Source organism: Eriocheir sinensis, chromosome 25, assembly GCF_024679095.1.
Source record: "Eriocheir sinensis breed Jianghai 21 chromosome 25, ASM2467909v1, whole genome shotgun sequence".
NCBI lineage: Eukaryota > Metazoa > Arthropoda > Malacostraca > Decapoda > Varunidae > Eriocheir > Eriocheir sinensis.
The window spans coordinates 3,589,621-3,600,081 of record NC_066533.1 but is presented as its reverse complement, the minus strand read 5'-3'; the positions used below and the strand labels follow the sequence as shown (position 1 = coordinate 3,600,081).

At 41.9% G+C, this 10,461-nt stretch overlaps 1 protein-coding gene across 1 annotated transcript; it reads left to right on the top strand.

Moving 5' to 3' along the window:
* The first annotated feature begins 1,393 nt into the window (after positions 1 to 1,393).
* LOC127003213 (uncharacterized) lies at positions 1,394 to 5,205 on the top strand. The gene is made up of 2 exons (XM_050869588.1): positions 1,394 to 1,692; positions 2,712 to 5,205. Exons 1-2 carry the CDS (start codon positions 1,398 to 1,400, stop codon positions 2,882 to 2,884), a joined length of 468 nt encoding a protein of 155 aa, XP_050725545.1. The 5' UTR covers positions 1,394 to 1,397; the 3' UTR covers positions 2,885 to 5,205.
* The last annotated feature ends 5,256 nt before the right edge of the window (positions 5,206 to 10,461 follow it).

The window sequence follows — 10,461 nt, the reverse complement described above, 5'->3', positions numbered from 1 at the left end:
GTGGAGTTCTTACAGAAAGTTTGAGCGAAGAGTTCAGCCTTAGAGACAGATGAGACGGTAGTGCTGCCGTCAGGGGAAAGGAGAGGAGGGAAAGAGGAAGAAGTGAAATTGGAGGAGATATTTTTGGCTAGATGCCAGAAGTCACGGGAAGAATTAGAAGAAGCAAGGTGTTGACATTTTCTATTGATAAAAGAAGTTTTGGTAAGTCGGAGAATAGATCTGGCACGATTCCGGGATGAAATGTAAAGGTCATAGTTAGCGGGAGTTCGAAGGCACTGTATCACTGTTGCTGCTGCATAGCACGATGTCATCAGCATACAACATGCACCAGGGAGACTGATCTCGTATCCCCCGAGACATCACATCCATTATAAAATGAAAAAGATAGTAGTTTTAAGCTGATCGGTAAATCAACTCTAACTGGTATCCATTCCGTTAATCCAACACTACTTCTGACCTGTGTTCTTGTTCCTTCATACATATCTTGGACCATCCGCATGTACTTTTCTGGTACTCCTTTCTCTCACATACGCCTCCAGACCTCCTGATGTGGCACTCTAATGTACGCTTTCTCCAGGTCTATGAATACTATGTGCAGTCCCTTCTGCTTTTCTCTGTGTTTTTCCAACATCTGTCTCAGCGGAAATACTGCATCTGACGTTCCCCTTCCTGGCATAAATCCATACTTTCCATCTCCTATAGATGTTTCTTCTCTGATCCTACTATCCATCAGCCTTTCCCAGATCTTCAAGGTGTGGGACAATAGTTTTATTTCTCTGTAGCCCTGTACATCGCCCTTCTCTTTATAGATAGGCGAGATAACACTCTCTCCACTCCATCTGTATTTGTTCCTGAATATGAATTTTCTGCATCAAATCCCAGAGCATGTCAATCCCGTCTTCTCCCAGACTTCTCCAAACTTCAACTGGTATTTCATCTGGTCCCAGCGTTTTATCGTTCTTGATTTTCTTCAGTAATGACTTTACTTCCTCTCTGCTAATACCTGATGTTACACCCTGATTCTGAACTCCAGCCCTAAAGATTAGTCTTGGATTTTCTTCATTTAAGAGGGATTTATAATAGGCTTACCACCTCTCCTTGATCTTGATATTGACCTTGATCCTTGGTCATTTAAGACAACTCCATTTAAATGATCTTGTTTTTTTTATATGATTCGTTGCTTTTTTCTTTCTTTCAGTGTCTTTGTCGCTCTCTCCTTTCGTTCCCTCTCTCCCCCCTTTCCATTCTTTCTTTTAGTCTCTCTTTTCTATCCTAGTCTTCTTCTTCTTCGCCTTTTTCATTATATCTTTTTCTTTTCCTTATTCACTTTCTTGTTCTTGCGCTTGTTTATGTTTGTTTTTCTTTTCCTTTTTGGTCATGTCTTGCTGGTGACGGTGATGGTGAGGTCGTTTGTCGCAGTAGGACGGAGTGCGATGCGTCACTGTAACCTACTAACAACCTTCCCCTTCCTCAGGCTGAATGCGGAGAGAGCTCTAACGGCGGTGCTGGTGGCGGTGCTGGTGACGGTGGCAGCCTCCCAGTTCAAAATCCACGCAGGCCTTGGCGCTGGCACGGACGAGAGCGACGCGACTCTGCGCCAGGTTCTCTCCGACGACAACATCACGCACTTCGTCGACTGCATGATCAAGCCCTGGGACTCCGCCTGCACCGAGCGAGCCCCGATCATGTCAAGTAAGTGTCGCCTATGCACTGATCTCTCGTCTTTTCTCTTATTTTCCTTTTTCTTGTTTTTGTTCTTGTTGTTCTTCCTTTTCTTTTCTTTCCATTCCTTCTTTGCCTTGCTCTTGTTATTCTTGTTCTTTTTGTTCTTGTTGTTCGTCTTGTTCCTCCCTCTTGTTCTTGTTTTCTTGTTCGTGTTCTTCCTGTTCTTGTTCTTCTTGTTCTTGCCCTTCTTGTTCTTTACTGCACGCGACAGATTTTGTTCTTGTTGTTCGTCTTGTTCCTCCCTCCTGTTCTTGTTTTTCTTGTTAGTGTTCTTCCTGTTCTTGTTCTTGCCCTTCTTGTTCTTCACTGCACGCGACATACTTTGTTTAGGAGAGAATAGAGTTCAAGGCAACAAAAAGAGGAAAGAAAAAATCTGCTGGCACTGCTCCTGCAAATAGTGTAAAGTAAGAGAATTCCAAATACAGTAACAAAGAGTTCAGTCCACTATGGGAAATGAGTGTCGAGTGTATACATCATTACTCCATAACAAAGACCAGCCCTGACAACCCTTGCCTAACCCTTCCGTTCCTCCCTCGCCAAGTAAACCAATAACAAAACTCAGCCATGATAACCTTTGCCTAACCCAGTTCCTTCTCACCACAGTTCTGTATCGCCTATAATATAAACCAGCCCTGATAACTCTCGCCAAACCTCCATCACGCTCTTAACACAGTCATGTATCGCCTTTAACAGAACCCATCCCTAACCCGGTAGCAGCGACGGGCCAAATTAGTGGCTTTACCGTGTACCAGCGATGGGCCAAATTTCTGCCATGATATAAACCTCATAAAATAGATGATGCATCAACTAATCACATATGCGTTGATATATATTATGAAATGATTTGCGTGAGTGATGATTCTTTCTCATTATTTTACTTAGAGGGGCCTTTAACCTAACCTAACTTAACCTAACCTAAGAAACATGACCCCCGCAGTTACCAGGCTAATAACCCTCGCCTAACCTCGTCCCTTCTCTCCCCACAGTCATGATCAAGTACGCAGTGCAGGAGAACCTTCAGTGCACCGCATGCTCGGACCGCGTGAAGGAGCAGATGAAGTTTATCCACAGCCGCCTCCGGAGCCACCAGGACGAGTGCGTTAGGCTGCTCAACGGCACCAACCTCGGCAGGATGGCGAGGAAGATTTGCATAGAGTAGACGCTGCCACCCAGGGGCTCATCGAATACATCTGAAAGGCCCGTATTCTCAGACGCTTTCGGCTCTCGCAACACCTATTTCCAAAGGCCAAAAAGGAAATTAGTCGGGTTCTCTTGAGGGTTTTTCACGGTCATGGAGGCCTTGTCAAACTACAATAAGGCTCCTAAAACAACCTCAAGGAAAGCCTTACCAAATGTGTGTGTGTGTGTGTGTGTGTGTAAATGTTTGAGAATACGGGCCTTACTTTTCTCATCCACGCGTTACAAATGATCGACAATTAGCGAAACATCGTCCGTGACGACGCAGCGGTCCACTCGCTTCATGCTGTCACGATCAAGAGGTTAGAGGAAGAGAAACCAAACTGTTGTCATATGGGGAACGTTTTTTTTTCATAGTTTCTGGAACGAACGGACTATTAAATGTTCTTCAAAGTTTTCTCTCAGTGCGACTCAGTTTTCGTATCAAACTTTGCTCTTTACCGCGCCGAAAAACTTACCCACCACCACAGGCTCAAGAGCTATTGCGACGGGGATGAGCACCGAGGCCACGCGCAGCTATAGCGTATGCCCCAGACTTTACTCAGTTTTGTTCTAACGACCCACTTGAGCCCTCTCACTTTAGGAATAGAAAAATACTAATGACGTTCTCTAGTTTCCATCAGCGTAAGGGACAGGAGGCACTCGCTACACTGCGGTACTAAGAACGACGTGCCGAGCGCCGACTGGCGTTGCGACGTCTAAGAACACACATTCGTCCCATTTGCAGGATGATAACGTCACACGATTCCTATCTATGATTCTAGGTTCCAGGCCTCCCATAGAAAATACTAATATTAAAGGGATAACTAGTGTGTGACAAATAGAATGTAAGTTAAAGGTAGCGAAAACAAGGAGCCTGGAATTAGAATCATTGCCAGCGGAACAGTGTGACGTCATGCGCGAACTGCTTTAAAACTGGAGCCAAGAATGGGACGACTGTGTGCTCTTAGGTTGCTGTTGAGTTTATGAGGCAGCGTCAACGTGAGCAGTCCACCGTAACCCAGCACCAGGGCACGACCAAGGGCACGATAACGACTTTGGAGAACACTGGTATGGGCGCGCGACGGTCCCTCCCTCTACTAACCTTACTCATACACGCTCACATCTAACCGCAGGCCGAACTAAACTGACGAGCTGAACTGAACTGAAGGAAGCATCCCCACCATGAAGGTATAAGTGCTGGAGTCGACATCAGCCCTGATCAGTGAAGCCGCCGAACTGTCATTTGTCATCTGTCAAGTGTCAGGTGTTGTCAGGTCAGGCTCCCCCTTAATGGGCTCGGCCAGGCTCGCCCACCTGCATGGATTTCCGCAGCTGTATGGATCGATCGTAGTAGACTCACTTTTATTTCAGATAATCAAAGCTGTCGCTAAGTGCTATTTATTGGTGAAGTCATGGAGGTGAGGTTTTCAAGTGTCAGGTGTTGTCAGGTCAGGCTCCCCCTCGATGGGCTCGGCCAGGCTCGCCCACCTGGATTCTCGTATCAATAAATGAACGGTAATAAAAAACACCACCATCATAATGGATGAGACGGGGTCTGGAGGTAGCAACTACGGTAGTGGGCGTGAGCTCTCACCCGGGTATCCCCCATCTTGCGGCCCTAAACATGACAGTTTGGCGGCTTCACCTCAATGAATGGGATTAGCAGCCCATGTCGACTCCACCAATTCTACCTCCATGATCCCCACACACTATTCAATCAGGACTGCAGGCGCGGTCTCAGCTCCACGGAAGTTTTGTACAAGACAGGTCACGGCGCTCTCCCCGGACGACGAGATATTTCATGCATATTGAGGCTGTTTGTGCAGTGATAGGAGCAGACTGGACAACAATATTCATGACCAATGCTATATTCACGAGCTTCATAATTACATATAGGGAAAACACTATTAATGTATCAGGGTAAGGGGAGGGGCATATCAGGACACCTCTCCATTCAGAAATGATATCTCTTTTGGCCGCTCTTTTCTGTTTTCTGTTGCAGGAGAAGTGTTAAACGGGCTGGTTTGTTTTCTTTTTGAGTTTGCCATTAAGCTGTTTCCGCTACTGTAAATAAAAGAAAAAGATCCAGCAAGGCGCACCCGGGAGTTGGCTGCAGACATAAACAGCGAAGAGGCAGACAAGCAAAAGAAAAGTATTCCTCGTAAGGCGTTGGAGTGGTTCTCTTCATCCATTGGTTGTTTCTTGAGCCGAGTGGCGCTGCCGAGTGACTGGGAGGAAACCTTTTGTTGTTTACAGTGTTACGTGATCACCGTTACTGGAATAAAGATTTTTTGTACTGAAGTCTTGTGTTGTATGCAAAACAATCCCTTGAAGAAAAAAAAAAACATGTTGATATTTCCAAAACTTTCTTCTCGTGTTCAGGATCAATGTTTCCCCGTTACTCAGGACACAGAAAAATGACATGAAAAAAACACACAAAAAAGTTCGAATTTCAGCAAAAGAAATATAGAAAAAAAACTGCAGTTCGAACGTTGCTTTGAATATAACACACACACACACACACACACACACACACACACGAGCGTAAAGCCCAGGCCCTGTAAAACTACAACTAGGTAAATACGCACACACACACACACACACAGCACACCAATCCTCTACTCCCCCCCCCCCCTCCACCACACACACCAACCTTCACTCCTCCTCCCAACACACACACCAGCACTCCTTCCTTCAGCCTTTCAAATCTTTACGCCTTTCCTGGAGGTATATAATCAGGGGAGCAAACAATCTACCTCTCAGTCACCTAACAGACTTCCCAAGGACAGGTATTACGTAGTACGCTCGCCTGGTGCACATCCCTTGTTGCGTCATCCCATCACCGCTGCTGCTAACACTTTATGACCACTTTTACGAGATGCTTGTTCGAGTGTTTATTACGGGTAGAGGTGCTGGATGAAGGAGTAAAGGAAGGAAGGTGATGATGATGAAGAAGACGAAGAAGAAGAAGAAGAAGAAGAAGAAGAAGAAAATGAAGAAGACGAAAAAGAAGAAGAAGAAGAAAAAGAACAAGAACTAGAAGAGCAAGAACAAGAACAAAAAAGAAAAAAGAAGAGGGAAAGACAAAACAATACAAGAACAGAGAAATAATAAGAAAGGAAGATGATGATGATGAAGAAAAAGAAGAACGACAAGAAAAAGAAGAAAAGAAGAAAAAAAAGAAGAACAAGAACTAGAAGAGCAAGGACAAGGACAAAAAGAAAATATGAAAAAAAGGAAAAGGCTAAACAAAACAAGAAAAGACAAATATAAAAAGATTGATAAAGGAAAAACAACCACAACAACAACACGAGCTGGAAAAGGAGGAGAAGAAGATGATGATGAAGAAGAACAAGAAAGAACAGGGAGAGGAAGTAATGAAGGGGAAGAAAATATGAAAAAAGAAGAGGAAAAGACAAAACAAAACAAGAATAGAGAAATAAAAGATGATGAAAAAAGGAAAAACAACAACAACCACAACAAAAACAACAACCACAACAACACGAGCTATTCCTACCACGACAACAGAGGATGAAAAAGTTTAGTTATGCTTCTCCTACGCCCATTTCCCCCCCCCCCCCCCCTCCCACACACAGGTACTCAAACCACTTTCGCTGACAAATGGGCTCCTCTGATAGGCTCTCCCTGTTTTACGTAACCCTCTCTTTATATATATCTTTTTATCAAGGGTATAGTAAGAAGTGGAAGCGGGTTAGTGGTGAAGGTACAGGTGGGGAGAGGAAAATACAGTAGGATTTTACATTTGTATGGTGTAGATTCGTTAGTTGTTCCCCTTATTTCTTCTGCCCCTTCCTTTTTCCTGACCCCCCTCATCGCTTCTTTATCCCCTCTTTTCCTTCCTCCACTCCTCTCTTTTCCTCCTTAGTCCCTCCTTCCTTTGTCTCAGCTTCTCCTTTCTTCAGTCTGTTTCTCTTTGTCTGCTTTATGTCACTTCTTTGTCCTTTTCCCTCCTTCCTCCTGTCAGTCTTCCTTTCCTTGTTCTTCCTCGTTATTCCTTTGTCCTATCCTACCCCCAGTTCACTTCCCTTTCCCCTGTTCCTCTGTTCTCATTCGTCCACTCATCTGTTTCCCCAGTCCTTCCTTCCTCCATTCCCCTGCCTCTTTCCTCCTTCACCTTCCCCAGCTCCTCTCTCTCACTCCTTCCTCCTTTCCTTCCCTATTCCTATCCGTCATTTCAATAGCTTCTTTCCCTCTCCCGTTTCCCTAGTCCATTCCCTCCTTCCTCCTCCCCCTTTCCTAACTCCTTTCTCTCACTCCTTCCTCCTTCCCTTCATTACTTCCCCTCCATAATTTCATCAGTTTCTCTCCCTCTCCCGCTTCCCAAGTCCATTCCCTCCCTTCTTGACGTCTTGCTGCAATTCAGAAAGATTACAGCAAGACGTCAACCTAAATTCATATTATTCTCCCCCACAACCTAGATTGCAAGTAGCGTAAGTTAACAATAGAGTAAAGCAATAGTTAATGTCCGCATGACAGGTGGAGTGAGGTGTGGGTGCAGTAAGGTGACAGGTTACTGGTGCCGTGCCTAGTACCGCCGGTAAAACGAGGATCAAGCCTCCACCTGTGCCCCTGAAACTACACCTCACCCATCTTGAGTATTAGGGGGGATCCTGAGGCTGCCCTGTGCAGGCCACTCGTCCTCTTCCATTCTCTTTGTGTTTCTGTTTTTTTTTATGTTCTTGTGTAATGAAGTCATTTTCTCCCACAGCTTAGGTTACCAGTAGTGTAAGTTAAGGGTAGTAATTTCCTCTTATTTCTCTCTTTACTGTAAAATTTCCATGTCCCTTTCTTCCTTAAAGGTACATGGTGTTCTCTTCTAACTATTTCCTGCCGACACGTTGCCGGAGGGAGAAGTGGGTGGGGAGGAGCCTTCATCTATTCTGTCCTGTCCTACCACACGTAGATTACTAGTAGTAGCGGTAGTAAACAGACACCCTCGCCATAGACCGATAGGTCTTCTGGTGTCTGTTCTTCCTATGTATTCCTATGTATTCCTCCCACTTTCCTAACTCCTTTCTCTCACTCTTTCCTCCTCCCCTTCATTACTTCCCCTCCATCATTTCATCAGCTCCTCTCCCTCTCCCGTTTCCCTAGTCCATTCCCTCCTTCCTCCTCCCCTTCCTTGCTTCATCTCAATCCTTCCATTAGTCCCTCTCCCATTCACATCTTTTCCCGTTCTCTAGCTCTCTCATTCTCCCCTGCGTCCCCTCTCTCTCCCTGTCTCCTCTCTCCCTCCCCCCTCCAGTAGCTCAGGGAGGGGCTTTCAAGATTAAAGTTTCTCTCCTTGTAAACTCTCGTGGTGGTTTTGTACATATTGCCTCAAGGCCGTGCATACAGCGCTCACTCACTCGCCTTCGTGTGTAGACAGCTCAAGGAATGACGACAAACGTGCGCCAGAGAATGATTGTGATGTTAGTGAATGTTTGTGGAGTAAATAATAACGCGTTGAATGGAATACACGTGTCAGAAAATGATGATGAAATTAATATATGTTTATGAAATGTATATTGACGTACTGAATAAAAGAAGGAACGGCTATAAACGAGTGTCAAGAAAGTTAGTAAATGTTTGTGAAGTATATATTAACGTATTGAACGAAAGATTAATAGAGGGAATGGATATAAACGTATGTCAGGGAACTAAATATTAGGTTAGTAAATGTTTGTGAAGTATTTATTAACGTACTGAACGAAAGATTAATAGAGGGAATGGATATAAACGTATGTGAGGGAGCTAAATATGAGGTTAGTAAATGTTTATGAAGTATATATTAACGTACTGAACGAAAGATTAATAGAGAGAATGGATATAAACGTATGTCAGAGAACTAAATATTAGGTTAGTAAATGTTTATGAGATTTAAAAGGAATGACTATAACCATGTGTAGGAAAAGTAATATAAAGTTAGTAATTATTTATGACGTATATAATTACATGTTAAGTGAAAGATCCATAGAATACGTTGTTAAATGTTTGTCAAGTAAATGATAACATGTTAAACAAAATATTGAGAAAAAATCAATGACCGTAAACGTGAATCAGAAAATAAATGTCAAAGTTAGTACATGTTTATAGGTTTATATTATCATGTTATTGAATGAAAGTGTTGTAGGTAGGAAGGAAAATTTATGACGTATAGTAAAAGAATATGAATGAACTAAATATATATACACTGTGGGGGAGTAAAAAAAAATAAATAAATAAATAAATAAATAAATAAATAAGTTGAGAAATGTTTATGAAGTATTTGTTGACATGGTGAATGAGAGATTAAAGGAATGAATGACTATAACCATCAGAAAATAATAATAATAATAATAATAATAATAATAATAATATTTATGACGTAATAATATAATAATAATAATAATAATAAGATAATAATAATAATAATAATAATAATAATAATAATAATAATAATAATAATAATAATAATAATAATAATAATAATAATAATAATAATAATAATAATAATAATAATAATAATAATAATAATAATAATAATAATAATAATAATAATAATAATAATAATAATAATAATAATAATAATAATAATAATAATAATAATAATAATAATAATAATAATAATAATAATAATAATAATAATAATAATAATAATAATAATAATAATAATAATAATAATAATAATAATAATAATAATAATAATAATAATAATAATAATAATAATAATAATAATAATAATAATAATAATAATAATAATAATAATAATAATAATAATAATAATAATAATAATAATAATAATAGTAATAATAATAATAATAATGTTCATCCTCCATATAACCGAAAACAAAATCAATTATGCCATTTAATAAGTACAATTAAGGGAGTGACGTTACCTGTGACTTGGAAATAGGTAGATGGCAGGTAGGTAGGTAGCTGGGTAGGTAGGTAGGTAGGTAGGTAGGTTGGTTGGTTGGTTGGTAAGTACGTTGGTAAGTGGGTAGTAGGAAGGAAGGGAGTGAAGTTACCTGTGACATGAATAGGCAAATAGAAGGTAAGTAGCTAGGTAGATAGGCAGTAGACAGGTAGATAGGTAAGTAAGCAGTAGAGCGGTGGGGTGTGAGGTTACCAGTGACTTACGAATGCTCAGGTAAGTAAGGTAAGGAAAACAATGAGAGGCGGGCGGGCGAGGTGAAAGGAGCGGACAGAACCCATTTTCTTTGGTGCCGGAACGAAGGCGAAATGTTTGCCGGGACTGAAGTAGTGTTGCGTCGTGTTCTCTGTTTGTTGACGTGTTTGTGTTGGCCGGGGTGTTGGTGAGGCACTGGTGGGTGAGTCAGCGAGTCAGAGCAGCGAATTTTAGTAGGTGACTCACGATGGCCAGATGTCGGACATACTGGAAAATACCTGACAAGGCTCAAGTTTGAAACCTCAGACGCTTTCGGATCTTACAACGACTCTTCCCAAGGCCACGAAGGGGATGAAATAGGTTCTCATGTGTGCTTGTCACGTTCACGATGCAGAAGACGTATCGAACTATCACTAGGCTCATTAAACGACCCATGGAAGTATCTA